Source organism: Bombina bombina, chromosome 6, assembly GCF_027579735.1.
Source record: "Bombina bombina isolate aBomBom1 chromosome 6, aBomBom1.pri, whole genome shotgun sequence".
Lineage (NCBI taxonomy): Eukaryota > Metazoa > Chordata > Amphibia > Anura > Bombinatoridae > Bombina > Bombina bombina.
This window is the reverse complement of record NC_069504.1, coordinates 1,149,582,438-1,149,601,449: the sequence shown is the minus strand read 5'-3', so window position 1 is coordinate 1,149,601,449 and position 19,012 is coordinate 1,149,582,438. Positions and strand designations below refer to the sequence as shown.

General features: G+C 38.6%; 1 protein-coding gene across 1 annotated transcript in view; it reads left to right on the top strand.

Annotated features, from left to right (window-relative positions):
• Positions 1 to 19,012, top strand: part of PYROXD1 (pyridine nucleotide-disulphide oxidoreductase domain 1) — a 63,745-nt gene that overhangs the window by 26,019 nt on the left and 18,714 nt on the right. Inside the window, exons 5-8 of the mRNA XM_053719130.1 lie at positions 1,937 to 2,010; positions 5,254 to 5,423; positions 6,269 to 6,342; positions 6,576 to 6,714. Of these exons, the coding sequence (XP_053575105.1) occupies positions 1,937 to 2,010; positions 5,254 to 5,423; positions 6,269 to 6,342; positions 6,576 to 6,714 (457 nt within the window). The remainder of the gene's footprint in view (positions 1 to 1,936; positions 2,011 to 5,253; positions 5,424 to 6,268; positions 6,343 to 6,575; positions 6,715 to 19,012) is intronic.

Sequence of the window (19,012 nt, the reverse complement as noted above, 5' to 3'; positions counted from 1 at the left end):
ATATGTAAAATTATTAAAAAACATTTTTCATTTCTGGCGGCTGATGACAAACTAGAGCATTGTATTGCTCAAGGTCTGCGCTGTTCCTATAGAAAAACAACTACACTTGGTAACTTACTGTCTCCCTCTGTTCTCCCTAAAACTGACAGGGGACAAAGTTCCTGGCTGACCCATAAAGGCACCTTCAAGTGCCTAAATAAATGTAGGGTGTGTGAATATGTAATACAGTCTGATAGTGTCAGATCTGAAGTTACTGGAGAGGTTTATTCCATACAGTCTTGCCTCAAATGTACCTCCACGTATGTAGTTTATGCCCTGAGTTGCACTAGTTGCCACCTACAATATGTTGGGCTCACGACCACCGAGGTAAAAGTACGTATCCGAAATCACTTGTCCACAATCCAGGCAGGTGTTGCGTCTACCCCCTTGGTGCAGCACTTTGCGAAATACCACCAAAAAAGTGTGGAAACACTTAGGTGGCAGGCCATTGAGAGAGTGTTTTGTCCGCCTAGAGGGGGCAATAGAGACAGACTACTGCAGAAGAGGGAAATGTTCTGGATTTTTAAATTACAAACGCGTGTACCGAAGGGTCTAAATTCGGAATATGATTTGATCAATTTTTGGGAGTAATATCCCTTCCCTCTTCTGCAGTGGTCTGTCTATGCTCTCCTAATAATGTGTTCAGTAAATGCCCATGTTTCAGTTCATATTATAGCAGCTTTAAACATCTTTAAGAGCCCCTGGTTCCCTGTATTACATCACATTAGGTTCACCATAAAAGGTCTACCTATAATAAATCCAATACCAACAGCTTTCTGATCTCTATCCTCTTTGTCTGATAAATTTAAACACTTAATTAATTTTTCGGATTTTATATGGAATGTTCTAGATATAAATCTTTGTTCACATTTCTTAGTCACATTAGTTAAGTACAGTCTAGGATAATAATCTAGTTGAGTACAGTTTAGATTATTATTATTATTATTATTCCCAATTCTTTAGGTTATACCAATAGACGATTAAGAAACATACTTCTTGAATTTTTTAAAGTGTATACTAGTGAGATTTACCTGTCGATAAATATCGTATAGGAACTATAGAATTATTTATTCTACTATGAACTTAAAGGGCTAATATTAACATTATTATTGTAATAGCTAATGTTTTATTTACTAAGTTCATCTTAAATCTCTACATTGTATATGAGCAAGTAGTATAGTAATTTATGCAATAACGTCGGTTACCTAGTATTGATTAGATTTAATTCTTAGAAGGGCAATATACACATTCATATATGTATGTAAATTAAAGTTGGTTCCCAAAGGGTTAACCTTTACACAACACGCCTTTAATTTTAAACCAATCAAAGAGTTCCTGTTGCTTTTTAAGAAACACAGGTGCACAGTCCTTTAGCTATGATTACGGCCTGAGGGCCGAAACATGTTAGCGGACACTCGTGTTGTGTACTTGTGATGACCCCTGGAGTGTTTTAATGTTTTCTACAATAAAGATGAAGTTTTATCTATATTGACCGTTGTCTGCAAAATTCTTCCTTTTGCTATATATATATATATATATATATATATATATATATATATATATATATATATATATATATATATATATATGTGTGTGTGTATATATATATATATATATATATATATATATATGTGTGTGTGTGTGTGTGTATGTGTATATATATATATATATATATATATATATATGTGTATATATATATATATATATATATGTGTGTGTATACATATATATATATATATTCTCTATATATATCCTTCATCATTTGCCCCCGCCCCCCCAAGAATACCAAAGACCTGATATTTGTGTCTGTGTGTTAGCTTTTTATTTTTTCTTTCTTTACATGTATTTTATGCAATGTGTAGGTATTTAATACAATTTGTTATTTATTTTGTCACAGACATTTCAGAGACATATCACCAAAGCCAGGCGTGTACTAGTTGTTGGAAATGGGGGCATTGCTCTTGAGCTTGTGTAAGTGTCCTATGTGTTTGTATAGGTATGTGTATGTTTATGTGTGTAAAAATTATTAAACTTTTTGCTTTAAGTAAAAATGCTAGTTGGTTCACTAGATCCACAGGACCCATTTGTAGTCGTATGGCGTGAGTGATGTAATACTGCACGTATCATTGGGGGCGTGAGAGATTTAATGGCGCACGTATCATTGGAGGCATGAGGGATGTAATGGCGCACTTATCATGGTGGCCTGAGGGATGTAATGGAACGCATATCATTGGGGGCATGAGGGATGTAATGGCGCACTTATCATGGTGGCGTGAGGGATGTAATGGAGCACATATCATTGGGGGCATGAGGAATGTTATGGCGCACATATCGGGGGTTTGAGGGATGTAATTGTGCACGTATCAATGGGGGCGTGAGGAATGTAATGAAGCATTTATCTTTGGGGACCTGACGGATGTAATGGCACACGTATCATTAAGGGCGTGAGTGATGTAATGGCGCATTTGTATCATTATGGGTGTGAGGGATATAATGGCGCATGTATCATTGGGGGCATGAGGGATGTAATGGCGCACTTATCATGTGGGGCATGAGGGATGTAATGGCGGCACTTATCATTAAGGGCATGAGGTATGTAATGGCACATGTATCATTGGGGGTGTGAGGGATGTAATGGCGCATGTATAATTTGGGGCGTAAGGGATGCAATAGCACATGTATCATTGAGGGCATGTAATGCTGTATGTATTATGGATATTTGTATGTAATGCTGTATGTATTTTGGGTGTTGGAATGTAATGGCCTATGTATCATGGGGTTGTAATGGCCTATGTATCATGGGGTTGGGATGTAACGGCATATGTATTATCGGTGTTTGGATGTAATGGCATATGTATTATTGGTGTTGGGATATAATGGTGTATGTATTTTGGGTAGGCTGACCATATTGCCGCTTTAAAAAGGGACACATATGAAAAATACATATGTCAGGCTTCTTATACAAAACTTTTCTTTAAACAGCCCTGGCATATGTCGTTTTCATAGGTGTCCCTTTTTAAAGCAGCAATATGGTCACCCTAATTATGGGTGTTTGGATGTAGTGGCGTATGTATCATGGGGTGGGGATGGATGTAATGGTGTATATATTATGGGTGTTTGGATGTAATGGTGTATGTATCATGGGGTGGGGTGGGATGTAATGGTGTATATATTATGGGTGTTTGGATGTAATGGTGTATGTATCATGGGGTGGGGTGGGATGTTATGGCATATGTATTATGGGTGTTGGGATATAATGGTGTATGTATTATGGGTATGTTAGGGTGTATGTATTATGGATGTTTGGATGTAATGGAATATGTATCATGGGTGTTGGGATGTAATGGCGTATGTATTATGGGTGTTGGGATGTAATGGCGTATGTATCATGGGTGTTGGGATGTAATGGCGTATGTATCATGGGTGTTGGGATGTAATCGTGTATGTATTATGGGTGTTGGGATGTAATGGTGTATGTATCATGGATGTTGGGATGTATTGGTGTATGTATTATGGGTGTTGGGATGTAATGGCGTATGTATCATGGATGTTGGGATGTATTGGTGTATGTATTATGGGTGTTGGGATATAATGGCGTATGTATCATGGGTGTTGGGATGCAATCGTGTATGTATCATGGGTGTTGGGATGTAATTGTGTATGTATTATGGGTGTTGGGATGTAATGGTGTATGTATCATGGATGTTGGGATGTATTGGTGTATGTATTATGGGTGTTGGGATTTAATGGCGTATGTATCATAGGTGTTGGGATGTAATGATGTATAGTATGTATTATGGGTGTTGGGATGTAATCGTGTATGTATCATGGATGTTGGGATGTATTGGTGTATGTATTATGGGTGTTGGGATGTAATGGTGTATGTATCATGGATGTTGGGATGTATTGGTGTATGTATTATGGGTGTTGGGATGTAATGGCGTATGTATCATGGGTGTTGGGATGTAATCGTGTATGTATTATGGGTGTTGGGATGTAATGGCGTATGTATCACGGATGTTGGGATGTATTGGTGTATGTATTATGGGTGTTGGGATGTAATGGCGTATGTATCATGGGTGTTGGGATGTAATCGTGTATGTATTATGGGTGTTGGGATGTAATGGCGTATGTATCACGGATGTTGGGATGTATTGGTGTATGTATTATGGGTGTTGGGATGTAATGGCGTATGTATCATGGGTGTTGGGATGTAATCGTGTATGTATTATGGGTGTTGGGATCGAATGGCGTATGTATCATGGATGTTGGGATGTATTGGTGTATGTATTATGGGTGTTGGGATGTAATGGCGTATGTATCATGGATGTTGGGATGTATTGGTGTATGTATTATGGGTGTTGGGATGTAAGGGCGTATGTATCATGGATGTTGGGATGTATTGGTGTATGTATTATGGGTGTTGGGATGTAATGGCGTATGTATCATAGGTGTTGGGATGTAATGATGTATAGTATGTATTATGGGTGTTGGGCTGTAATGGCGTATGTATTATGGATGTTGGGATGTATTGGTGTATGTATTATGGGTGTTGGGATGTAATGGCGTATGTATCATGGATGTTGGGATTTATTGGTGTATGTATTATGGGTGTTGGGATGTAATGGTGTATGTATCATGGATGTTGGGATGTATTGGTGTATGTATTATGGGTGTTGGGATCGAATGGCGTATGTATCATGGATGTTGGGATGTATTGGTGTATGTATTATGGGTGTTGGGATGTAATGGTGTATGTATCATGGATGTTGGGATGTATTGGTGTATGTATTATGGGTGTTGGGATGTAATGGCGTATGTATCATGGATGTTGGGATGTATTGGTGTATGTATTATGGGTGTTGGGATCGAATGGCGTATGTATCATGGATGTTGGGATGTATTGGTGTATGTATTATGGGTGTTGGGATGTAATGGCGTATGTATCATGGATGTTGGGATGTATTGGTGTATGTATTATGGGTGTTGGGATGTAATGGCGTATGTATCATAGGTGTTGGGATGTAATGATGTATAGTATGTATTATGGGTGTTGGGCTGTAATGGCGTATGTATTATGGGTTTTTGGATGTAATGATGTATGTTACTTTTTCTGCTCAGTATAGCATGTGCATTGCTCCTAATAATGGAAATGCCATGTGCTCCTCTGCTGTTTTATGTGTTTCCTGAGTTACTTTCTTGTTGCCTTTCTAGGTATGAAATTGAAGGTTGTGAAGTCATTTGGGCCGTAAAGGATAAGTCGATAGGCAATACCTTCTTTGATGCCGGAGCTGCAGAATTTCTGATTTCTCAGCTGAAATCTACGAAGCCAGAGATCCCTGTTACCTGTAAAAGGATGAAGTACACAACAGAAGCCGCTACAAGTTAGTTGTCTGTGTTACTGCTGGAGCCTCTGAGACATAACTAGTTATTCCTAGATGTTCCCTGCAATGTTCTCATTCTACTCCTGATCATTTTCAGGCACGCTGATTAAGATACCCAGACAATATTTACATCTAGATTGATATGAAAAGCTTCAGCTTAACACGTAACATTACTGGCACAGGGGGCAGGGAGGGGACTTTCCCTAGTTACTTATGTTTCTTTCCTAAGATACGGTGAGTCTTTGGAATCATCAATTACTGTAGGGAATATTACTCCTGTCCAGCAGAAGGAGGCAAAGAGCACCACAGCAAAGCTGTTAAGTATCACTTCCCTTCCCGCAATCACCAGTCATTCTCTTTGTCTTTGGTGCAAGGAGGAGGTGAAGTTTTTGGTGTTGCCTTTTGTTAGGTTACCTGTCTTGTCCCTCCCTAATCATCGGTGTCCTCTACCTTGGGTATTGGTTACCAACAGTAATTGATGATTCCGTGGACTCACTGTATCTTGGGAAAGAAAACAAAATGTATACTTACCTGATAAATTTATTTATTTCCGGATACAGTGAGTCCACGGCCCGCCCTTATTTTAAGACAGTTATTTTTAACCTTAACCTCAGGCACCTCTACACCTTGTGTTATTTTCCTTTTCTCCTTTTTCCTTCGGTCGAATGACTGGGGATTGTGGGAAGGGAAGTGTACTTAACAGCTTTGCTGTGGTGCTCTTTGCCTCCTCCTGCTGGCCAGGAGTGAAATTCCCAACAGTAATTGATGATTCTGTGGACTCACCGTATCCGGAAAGAAATACATTTATCAGGTAAGCATAAATTCTCTTTTGTTTTTCTTTTCAGGCAAACCTGGCAGTCTCGGCAGCGCTTTAGGTCCAGACTGGCATGAGGGTCTGAATCTAAAAGCTACAGAACAGGTAATGCCCAGGTGCTGGAATATTTATGTTATTATGTTTCTTATTATTTATTAACAACGCTGTGTTTGTTATAGTAAAAGACTGTTATGTGAACGATAAATAATAGAGGGCCCTGTCTGCTGTAAACGACCTTTGCAGGAGTTGACCTACAGGACAGATGGACACTCTAAGGGAAGATCAGATGCCAGATAACTATTTAATACTGTTTACTGTATTCTTTTTTTTGTTTTCAGTTTTCTCATCGTGTCCATATTGAGCCAGAGTGTGAGATAAAGCAAATTTACAATCACAAAGACTTTGAGTGTTTGGGCGTCACAGCTTCAATGTTTCCAACAAGAGAAAATACTGAGTGCGGCTCTGCGGCTGCAAATGGTAATGCAGGTTATGTACCTGGGAATGTAGCGCAGGATCAGCCAGAAGTAAAATCCATATAACGTATTGCTAGATTATACAAAATGTCTCACAGCTTATTGTGCGTATTCCTGTTCCTTCTGCAGGAGCTCTCAAGCCTGTACTTATAAATAGCACATCAGTTGCCAAACTAACCTATCTCCGGTCCAGGACTTGTTGAAATGTATATAACTGTTAGTGTGTAACTGTGTTAGCGTGTAACGGTGTTAGCGTGTAACTGTTCTAGTGTGTAACTATGTTAGCGTGTAACTGTGTTAGCGTGTAACTGTTCTAGCGTGTAACTGTTCTAGCGTGTAACTGTGTTAGCGTGTAACTCTTCTAGTGTGTAACTGTGTTAGTGTGTAACTGTTAGTGTGTAACTGTTCTAGTGTGTAACTATGTTAGCGTGTAACTGAGTTAGCGTGTAACTGTGTTAGCGTGTAACTGTGTTAGCGTGTAACTGTTCTAGTGTGTAACTGTGTTAGCATGTAACTGTTCTAGTGTGTAACTATGTTAGTGTGTAACTGTTAGTGTGTAACGGTGTTAGCGTGTAACTGTTCTAGTGTGTAACTATGTTAGTGTGTAACTGTGTTAGTGTGTAACTGTTCTAGTGTGTAACTATGTTAGCGTGTAACTGTGTTAGCGTGTAACTGTGTTAGTGTGTAACTGTTAGCGTGTAACTGTTCTAGTGTGTAACTGTGTTAGCATGTAACTGTTCTAGTGTGTAACTATGTTAGTGTGTAACTGTTAGTGTGTAACGGTGTTAGCGTGTAACTGTTCTAGTGTGTAACTGTGTTAGGGTGTAACTGTTCTAGTGTGTAACTGTGTTAGTGTGTAACTGTGTTAGCGTGTAACTGTTCTAGTGTGTAACTGTTCTAGTGTGTAACTGTGTTAGCGTGTAACTGTTCTAGTGTGTAACTGTGCTAGTGTGTAACTGTGCTAGTGTGTAACTGTTAGTGTGTAACTGTGTTAGCGTGTAACTGTGTTAGCGTGTAACTATGTGTTAGTATGTAACTGTGCTAGTGTGTAACTGTGCTAGTGTGTAACTGTCAGGGTGTAACTGTGTTAGTGTGCAACTGTGTTAGCATGTAACTGTGTTAGCGTGTAACTATGATAGTGTGTAACTGTGTTAGTGTGTACCTATGCTATGTTAGTGTGTAACTGTATTAGTGTGTAACTGTTAGTGTATAACTGTGTTAGTATGTAACTGTGTTAGTGTGTAATTGTTAGTGTGTAACTGTGTTATTATGTAACTGTGTTAGCGTGTAACTTAGCATGTAACTGTGTTAGCGTGTAACTGTTCTAGTGTGTAACTGTGTTGGCGTGTAACCATGTTAGCGTGTAACCATGTTAGCGTGTAACTGTGTTAGCGTGTAACCATGTTAGTGTGTAACCATGTTAGCGTGTAACTGTGTTAGTGTGTAACCATGTTAGTGTGTAACTATGTGTTAGTGTGTAACCATGTTAGCATGTAACTATGTTAGCGTGTAAGTGTTATTATGTAACTGTCAGGGTGTAACTGTGTTAGCATGTAACTGTGTTAGCATGTAACTGTTAGCGTGTAACTTTTAGCGTGCAACTGTGTTAGCGTGTAACTGTGTTAGTGTGTAACTGTTATTGTGTAACTGTTATTGTGTAACTGTTAGTGTGTAACTGTGTTAGTGTGTAACTGTGTAACTGTTAGTGTGTAACTGTGTTAGTATGTAACTGTGTTAGCGTGTAACTGTTAGTGTATAACTGTGTTAGTATGTAACTGTTATTATGTAACTGTTAGTGTGTAACTGTGTTAGTGTGTAACTGTGTTAGTGTGTAACTGTGTTAGCATGTAACTGTGTTAGCGTGTAACTGTGTTAGTGTGTAACTGTGTTATTGTGTAACTGTTAGTGTGTAACTGTGTTAGTATGTAACTGTTAGTGTATAACTGTGTTAGTGTGTAACTGTGTTAGTGTGTAACTGTGTTAGCGTGTAACTGTGTTAGCGTGTAACTGTGTTATTGTGTAACTGTTATTGTGTAACTGTTATTGTGTAACTGTGTTATTGTGTAACTGTGTTAGTGTGTAACTGTGTTAGTGTGTAACTGTGTTAGCGTGTAACTGTGTTAGCGTGTAACTGTGTTAGCGTGTAACTGTTATTGTGTAACTGTTATTGTGTAACTGTTAGCGTGTAACTGTGTTAGTATGTAACTGTTAGTGTATAACTGTGTTAGTGTGTAACTGTGTTAGTGTGTAACTGTGTTAGCGTGTAACTGTGTTAGCATGTAACTGTGTTAGCGTGTAACTGTGTTAGTGTGTAACTGTGTTATTGTGTAACTGTTAGTGTGTAACTGTTAGTGTGTAACTGTGTTAGTATGTAACTGTGTTAGCGTGTAACTGTTAGTGTATAACTGTGTTAGTATGTAACTGTGTTAGTGTGTAATTGTTAGTGTGTAACTGTGTTATTATGTAACTGTGTTAGCATGTAACTTAGCATGTAACTGTGTTAGCATGTAACTGTGTTAGCATGTAACTGTGTTAGCGTGTAACTGTGTTAGCGTGTAACTGTGTTAGCGTGTAACTGTTCTAGTGTGTAACTGTGTTAGCGTGTAACCATGTTAGTGTGCAACCATGTTAGCGTGTAACCGTGTTAGTGTGTAACCATGTTAGTGTGTAACTATGTGTTAGTGTGTAACCATGTTAGCATGTAACTATGTTAGCGTGTAAGTGTTATTATGTAACTGTCAGGGTGTAACTGTGTTAGCATGTAACTGTTAGCATGTAACTGTTAGCGTGTAACTTTTAGCGTGCAACTGTGTTAGCGTGTAACTGTGTTAGTGTGTAACTGTTATTGTGTAACTGTTATTGTGTAACTGTTAGTGTGTAACTGTGTTAGTGTGTAACTGTGTTAGTGTGTAACTGTGTAACTGTTAGTGTGTAACTGTGTTAGTATGTAACTGTGTTAGCGTGTAACTGTTAGTGTATAACTGTGTTAGTATGTAACTGTTATTATGTAACTGTTAGTGTGTAACTGTGTTAGTGTGTAACTGTTAGTGTATAACTGTGTTAGTATGTAACTGTTATTATGTAACTGTTAGCGTGTAACTGTGTTAGTATGTAACTGTTAGTGTATAACTGTGTTAGTGTGTAACTGTGTTAGTGTGTAACTGTTAGTGTGTAACTGTGTTAGTATGTAACTGTTAGTGTGTAACTGTGTTAGTGTGTAACTGTGTTAGTGTGTAACTGTTAGTGTGTAACTGTGTTAGTATGTAACTGTTAGCGTGTAACTGTGTTAGTATGTAACTGTTAGTGTATAACTGTGTTAGTGTATAACTGTGTTAGTGTGTAACTGTGTTAGTGTGTAACTGTTAGTGTGTAACTGTTAGTGTGTAACTGTTAGTGTGTAACTGTGTTAGTGTGTAACTGTGTTAGTGTGTAACTGTGTTAGCATGTAACTGTGTTATTGTGTAACTGTTAGTGTGTAACTGTTAGTGTGTAACTGTGTTAGTATGTAACTGTTAGTGTATAACTGTGTTAGTGTGTAACTGTGTTAGTGTGTAACTGTGTTAGTGTGTAACTGTGTTAGCATGTAACTGTGTTAGCATGTAACTGTGTTAGCGTGTAACTGTGTTAGCGTGTAACTGTGTTAGCGTGTAACTGTGTTAGCGTGTAACTGTTCTAGTGTGTAACTGTGTTGGCGTGTAACCATGTTAGCGTGTAACCATGTTAGCGTGTAACTGTGTTAGCGTGTAACCATGTTAGTGTGCAACCATGTTAGCGTGTAACCGTGTTAGTGTGTAACCATGTTAGTGTGTAACTATGTGTTAGTGTGTAACCATGTTAGCATGTAACTATGTTAGCGTGTAAGTGTTATTATGTAACTGTCAGGGTGTAACTGTGTTAGCATGTAACTGTTAGCATGTAACTGTTAGCGTGTAACTTTTAGCGTGCAACTGTGTTAGCGTGTAACTGTGTTAGTGTGTAACTGTTATTGTGTAACTGTTATTGTGTAACTGTTAGTGTGTAACTGTGTTAGTGTGTAACTGTGTTAGTGTGTAACTGTGTAACTGTTAGTGTGTAACTGTGTTAGTATGTAACTGTGTTAGCGTGTAACTGTTAGTGTATAACTGTGTTAGTATGTAACTGTTATTATGTAACTGTTAGTGTGTAACTGTGTTAGTGTGTAACTGTTAGTGTATAACTGTGTTAGTATGTAACTGTTATTATGTAACTGTTAGCGTGTAACTGTGTTAGTATGTAACTGTTAGTGTATAACTGTGTTAGTGTGTAACTGTGTTAGTGTGTAACTGTTAGTGTGTAACTGTGTTAGTATGTAACTGTTAGTGTGTAACTGTGTTAGTGTGTAACTGTGTTAGTGTGTAACTGTTAGTGTGTAACTGTGTTAGTATGTAACTGTTAGCGTGTAACTGTGTTAGTATGTAACTGTTAGTGTATAACTGTGTTAGTGTATAACTGTGTTAGTGTGTAACTGTGTTAGTGTGTAACTGTTAGTGTGTAACTGTTAGTGTGTAACTGTTAGTGTGTAACTGTGTTAGTGTGTAACTGTGTTAGTGTGTAACTGTGTTAGCATGTAACTGTGTTATTGTGTAACTGTTAGTGTGTAACTGTTAGTGTGTAACTGTGTTAGTATGTAACTGTTAGTGTATAACTGTGTTAGTGTGTAACTGTGTTAGTGTGTAACTGTGTTAGTGTGTAACTGTGTTAGCGTGTAACTGTGTTAGCGTGTAACTGTGTTATTGTGTAACTGTTATTGTGTAACTGTGTTAGTGTGTAACTGTGTTAGTGTGTAACTGTGTTAGCGTGTAACTGTGTTAGCGTGTAACTGTGTTAGCGTGTAACTGTGTTATTGTGTAACTGTGTTATTGTGTAACTGTGTTAGTGTGTAACTGTGTTAGCGTGTAACTGTGTTAGCGTGTAACTGTGTTATTGTGTAACTGTTATTGTGTAACTGTTATTGTGTAACTGTGTTAGTGTGTAACTGTGTTAGTGTGTAACTGTGTTAGTGTGTAACTGTTAGTGTGTAACTGTGTTAGTATGTAACTGTTAGCGTGTAACTGTGTTAGTATGTAACTGTGTTAGTATGTAACTGTTAGTGTATAACTGTGTTAGTGTATAACTGTGTTAGTGTGTAACTGTGTTAGTGTGTAACTGTTAGTGTGTAACTGTGTTAGTGTGTAACTGTGTTAGTGTGTAACTGTGTTAGCATGTAACTGTGTTTAGCGTGTAACTGTGTTAGTGTGTAACTGTGTTATTGTGTAACTGTTAGTGTGTAACTGTTAGTGTGTAACTGTGTTAGTATGTAACTGTTAGTGTATAACTGTGTTAGTGTGTAACTGTGTTAGTGTGTAACTGTGTTAGTGTGTAACTGTGTTAGTGTGTAACTGTGTTAGCGTGTAACTGTGTTAGCGTGTAACTGTGTTAGCGTGTAACTGTGTTAGCGTGTAACTGTGTTATTGTGTAACTGTGTTAGTGTGTAACTGTTATTGTGTAACTGTTAGCGTGTAACTGTGTTAGTGTGTAACTGTGTTAGTGTGTAACTGTGTTAGTGTGTAACTGTGTTAGCGTGTAACTGTGTTAGCGTGTAACTGTGTTATTGTGTAACTGTTATTGTGTAACTGTTATTGTGTAACTGTGTTAGTGTGTAACTGTTATTGTGTAACTGTTATTGTGTAACTGTGTTAGTGTGTAACTGTGTTAGTGTGTAACTGTTAGTGTGTAACTGTGTTAGTGTGTAACTGTGTTAGTGTGTAACTGTTAGTGTGTAACTGTGTTAGTGTGTAACTGTGTTAGTGTGTAACTGTTAGTGTGTAACTGTGTTAGTGTGTAACTGTGTTAGTGTGTAACTGTTAGTGTGTAACTGTGTTAGTGTGTAACTGTTAGTGTGTAACTGTGTTAGTGTGTAACTGTTAGTGTGTAACTGTGTTAGTGTGTAACTGTGTTATTGTGTAACTGTTAGTGTGTAACTGTGTTAGTGTGTAACTGTGTTATTGTGTAACTGTGTTAGTGTGTAACTGTGTTATTGTGTAACTGTTAGTGTGTAACTGTGTTAGTGTGTAACTGTGTTATTGTGTAACTGTGTTAGTGTGTAACTGTTAGTGTGTAACTGTGTTATTGTGTAACTGTTAGTGTGTAACTGTGTTAGTGTGTAACTGTGTTATTGTGTAACTGTGTTAGTGTGTAACTGTTAGTGTGTAACTGTGTTATTGTGTAACTGTTAGTGTGTAACTGTGTTAGTGTGTAACTGTGTTAGTGTGTAACTGTTAGTGTGTAACTGTGTTATTGTGTAACTGTTAGTGTGTAACTGTGTTAGTGTGTAACTGTGTTATTGTGTAACTGTGTTAGTGTGTAACTGTTAGTGTGTAACTGTGTTATTGTGTAACTGTTAGTGTGTAACTGTGTTAGTGTGTAACTGTGTTATTGTGTAACTGTGTTAGTGTGTAACTGTGTTATTGTGTAACTGTTAGTGTGTAACTGTGTTAGTGTGTAACTGTGTTATTGTGTAACTGTGTTAGTGTGTAACTGTTAGTGTGTAACTGTGTTAGTATGTAACTGTGTTAGTGTGTAATCCTATAGTGCTGCCATTACAAGTTTTCAAACATACGCCTTTTTGCGTGCGATATGGTTGCGTTGAGCTCCATACCGCACACAATCAGAGCGCTGCTGAGACGTGCTCGTGCACGATTTCCCCATAGACATCAATGAAAAAAAAACAGCTGTGATTGCGGAAACAAAAGTTCTGTAACGCAGCCCCATTGATGTCTATGGGGAAATAAAATTACTGTTTAAACCTAACATAAACCCCAAGTCTAAACACCTCTAATCTGTTGCCCCCAACATCGCTGACGTCTGCCTACAGTTATTAACCCCTAATCTGCCGCTCCCAATATCGCCGCCACTATACTACATTTATTAACCCCTAAACCGCCAGCCCTCCACATCGCAACAAGCTAAATTAAACTATATTAATCCCTAAACCTAACCCTAACGTAATCCTAACACCCCCTAACTTTAACATAATAATTGTAAATTTAATTTAGCTATATTTTTTTTATGTTACAGTTAGGGGGTGTTAGGGTTAGGTTTAGGGGTTAATATAGTTTAATTTAGCTTGTTGCGATGTGGGGGGGCTAGTGGTTTAGGGGTTAATAGGTATTATTTAGTTAATAATTATAAATTTAATTTAGCTATATTTTTATTAACTAAATAATACCTATTAACCCCTAAACCGCTAGCCCCCCACATTGCAACAAGATAAATTTAACTATATTAACTCCTAACCCTAACCCCCCCTAACATTAACATGATTAAATTAGATCTAAATTAAATTTACAAATATTAACTAAATTATTCCTATTTAAAACTAAATACTTAGCTGTGAAATAAAACCTAAGCTAGCTACAAAATAACTAATAGTTACATTGTATCTATCTTAGGTTTTATTTTTATTTTACAGGGTAGTTAGTAAATAGGTAATAACTATTTACTAACTAGTCTACCTAGTTTAAAATAAATACAGTTTGTAAATAGTTATTACCTATTTACTAACTACCTAGTTAAAATAAAAATAAAACCTAACTTTTACAAAAAATAAAAAAACTACCATTACAAAAAAAATAAAGATTAATCCTATTCTAATACCCTTAAAAAAAACACCCCAAAATAAAAAACCCTACTCTAGAATAAACTACCAAGGGCCCTTAAAAGGGCCTTTTGTAGGGCATTGCCCTGAGATAAACAGCTCTTTTGCTAAAAAAAAAAACCACCCCTAAAAATATACATTACACAAAATAAACAAATTATCAAACATTAAAAAAAAAATCCTATTCTAATGCCCATAAAAAACACCCCAAAATAAAAAACCTAATCTAGAATAAAATACCAATGGCCCTTAAAGGGACATAAAACACAATTTTTTTCTTTCATGATTCAGATAGAGAATACAATTTTAAACAACTTTCTAATTTACTTCTATTATCTAATTTTTTTAATTCTCTTGGTATCATTTGTTGAAGGAGCAGCAATGCACTAATGGTTTTTAACTGAACTCATGGGTGAGCCAATCTCAATTGATATATATATGCAGCCACCAATTAACAGCTAGAACCTAGGTTCTCTGCTGCTCCCGAGGTTTGCTAGATAAAGCTTTCAGCGAAAGATAACAAGAGAAGGAAGCAAATTAAATAATAGAAGTAAATTGGAAAGTTGTTTAAAATTGTATTCTCTATCTGAATCATGAAAGAAAAAAATTGGGTTTCATGTCCTTTTAAAAGGGTCTTTTGTAGGGCATTGCCCTAAATATATCAGCTCTTTTATTGAAAAAAATTATAAAGACCCACTAACATTACAAACCCCCAACCCACAAAATAAAAAAAAAAACAATCTAAAAACTTAAGCTACCCATTGCCCTGAAAAGGGCATTTGTATGGGCATTGCCCTTAAAAGGGCATTTAGCTCTTTTACTGCCCAGACCCTAAACTAAAAAAACAAAATTTATGCTTACCTGATAAATTTATTTCTTTCTTGACAGGATGAGTCCACGGAACATCTAATTACTATCGGGAATATCAGTGCTGCCCAGCAGGAGGTGGCAAAGAGCACCACAGCAAAGCTGTTAAATATCACCTCCCTTCCCTCCAACCCAGTCATTCGACGAAGTAAAGAAGAGAAAGGAAGCAACAAGGTGCAGAGGTATCTGAAGTTTATAACATACCAACAACCTGTCTAAAGAACAGGGTGGGCCGTGGACTCATCGTGTCAAGAAATAAATACATTTAGCAGGTAAGCATACATTTAGTTTTCTTTCTAATGACACGATGAGTCCACAGATCATCTAATTACTATTGGGAATCAATACCCAAGCTAGAGTACACAGATAAGGAAGGGACAAGACAGGGAACCTAAACGGAAGGCACCACTGCTTAAAGAACCTTTCTCCCAAAAGTGGCTTCAGCCGAGGAAAAAGTGTCAAATTTGTAGAATTTTGAAAAAGTGTGAAGAGAGGATCAAGTTGCAGCCTTGCAAATCTGTTCCACAGAAGCTTCATTTTTGAATGCCCAGGAAGAGGAAACAGCCCTCGTAGAATGAGCCGTAACTCTCAGGAGGCTGCTGTCCAGCAGTTTCATAGGCAAAGCGAATAATATTCTTCAGCCACAAAGAAAGAGAAGTAGCCGTAGCTTTCTGTCCCTTACATTTCCCAGAGAATACCACAAACAGAGCAGAAGATTGACAAAAATCCTTAGTCGCCTGTAAATAGAATTTTAGTGCACAAACCACGTCCAGATTGTGCAGAAGCCGTTCCTTCTGAGAAGGATTAGGACACAAGGAAGGAACAACAATCTCCTGATTAATGTTCCGGTCAGAAACTACCTTAGGGAGAAACCCTAACTTGGTACGTGAAACTACCTTATACGAATTAAATATAAGGTAAGGAGACTCATACTGTAATGCAGAGAGCTCTGACACTCTACGAGCAGAGGAAATAGCAACAAGGAACAAAACTTTCCAAGATAACAGCTTAATATCTAAGGAATGCATAGGCTCAAACGGAGCCCTTTGAAGAACTTTAAGAACTAAATTAAGACTCCATGGAGGAGTAATTGGTTTAAACACAGGCTTGATCCTGACCAAGGCCTGACAAAACGATTGCACGTCTGGTACGTCCGCCAGACGTCTTTGTAACAAAATAGACAAGGCAGAGATTTGTCCCTTTAGGGAACTTGCCGATAAGCCCTTCTCCAAACCTTCTTGGAGAATGGACAGAATTCTAGGAATTGGATTCACACCAATATAGATATTTACACCATAACTTTTGTTAAATCTTTCTATTCACAGGTTTACAAGCCTGAATAATGGTCTCAATGACCGATTCGGAAAATCTATGCTTGAATAAAATTAAGCATTTAATCTCCAAGTAGTCAGCTTCAGAGAAACTAGATTTTGATGAAGGAAGGGCCCTTGAAGTAGAAGGTCCTTCATCAACGGAAGTCTCCAAGGTGGAAGAGATGACATGTCCACCATGTCTGCATACCAAATCCTGTGAGGCCACGCCGGTGCAATGAGGATCACCGACACCCTCTCCTGCTTGATTTGAGCAATGACCCGAGGTAGCAGATTGAACGGAGGGAACAGGTATGCAAGACTGAAATTCCAAGGTACCGCCAGAACGTCTATCAGTACAGCCTGAGGGTCCCTTGACCTCGATCCGTACCTCAGAAGCTTGGCATTCTGTCAAGATGCCATGAGATCCAATTCCGGCTGACCCCATTTGAGAATCAGGCTGGATAACACTTCCGGATGGAGTTCCCACTCCCCCGGGTGAAAGGTCTGGCTGCTCAGGAAGTCCGCCTCCCAGTTGTCCACTCCTGGGATGTGGATCGCCGACAGACAGCAGTTGTGGGTCTCCGCCCACTGAATTATCTTGGCTACCTCTGTCATGGCCAAGGAACTCCGCGATCCTTCCTGATGGTTGATGTAAGCCACTGAAGTTATGTTGTCCGACTGGAACCTGATGACCCGGGCCGAGGCTAACTGGGGCCAAGCCAGAAGAGCATTGAAGATTGCTCTCAGCTCCAGAATGTTTATGGGCAGAACAGACTCCGACGAGTCCAAGTTCCCTGAGCCTTTAGAGAGCCCCAGACTGCTCCCCATCCCAGAAGGCTGGCGTCTGTTGTCACAATCACCCAAGAGGGTCTACGAAAGCAGGTTCCATGGGAGAGATGATCCTAAGACCACCACCAAAGAAGAGAATCCCTTGTCTTCTGCTCCAGTTGTATTCGTGGAGACAGATCGGCATAATCTCCGTTCCACTGACTGAGCATGTCTAACTGCAGAGATCTGAGGTGGAAACGGGCAAACGGGATGATGTCCATTGCCGCTACCATCAGACCGATTACCTCTATGCACTGAGCCACTGATGGCCGAGAAGAGGACTGAAGCGCTAGGCAAGAATCGAAAATCTTTGATTTCCTGACTTCTGTCAGAAATATCTTCATTGATAAGGAATCTATTATGGTTCCCAAGAACATTACTCTTGTAGTTGGAACTAAGGAACTCTTTTCCAAATTTACCTTCCATCCATGAGCTTGCAGGAAAGATAACAACATTTCCATGTGGGATCTTGCTTGTTGAAAGGATGGCGCCTGGACCAGAATGTCGTCCAGATAAGGCGCCACTGCAATGCCTCACAATCGGAGCACCGCCAACAGGGATCCCAGAACCTTTGGGAAAATTCTGGGAGCTGTGGCAAGGCCGAATGGAAGATCCACGAACTGGAAGTGTTTGTCTAGAAATGCAAACATTAGAAACTTGTGATGGTCCCTGTGGATGGGAACATGCAGGTGCGCGTCCTTTAAATCCACGGTTGTCATAAATTGACCCTCTTGAATCAAAGGAAGAATGGAACAAATAGTTTCCATCTTGAAGGACGGTACTCTGAGGAATTTGTTTAGATTCTTGAGATCTACAATTGGTCTGAAGGTTCCCTCCTTTTTGGGAACCACAAACAGATTGAAATAGAACCCTAGACCCTGTTCCTGCGTTGGAACAGGAACTATCACTCCCAGGGCGGAGAGGTCCCATACACAATGTAAGAACGACTCTCTTTTTGTCTGGTCTACAGATAATCTTGAAATCAGAAACCTGCCCTTGGGAGGAAAGTTCTTGAACACTAGTTTGTATCCCTGGGACACAATGCTTTTTAATCTGCTCGTAGAGTGTCAGAGCTCTCGGCATTACAGTATGACTCTCCTTACCTTATTTTTCATTCAGATAAGGTAGTTTTACGTACCAAGTTAGGGTTTCTCCCTAAAGTAGTTTCTGACCGGAACATTAATCAGGAGATTGTTGTTCCTTCTTTATGTCCTAATCCTTCTTCTTAGAAGGAACGACTTCTTCACAATCTAGACGTGGTACGTGCTGCAACTTGGTCCTCTCTTCACACTTTTTCAAAATTCTACAAATTTGACATTTTTGCCTCGGCTGAGGCCGCTTTTGGGAGAAAGGTTCTTCAAGCAGTGGTGCCTTCCGTTTAGGTTACCTGTCTTGTCCCTCCCTTATTATCTGTGTACTCTAGCTTGGGTATTGATTCCCAATAGTAATTAGATGATCCATGGACTCATCGTGTCATTAAAAAGAAAAGAAAATGTATGCTTAACTGATAAATTTATTTATTTTTTTACACAATGAGTCCACTGCCCACCCTGTTCTATAAAGAGACAGGTTATTAGTTGGTTATAAACTTAAGACACCTCTGCACCTTGTTGCTTCCTTTCTCTTCTTTAATTCAGTCG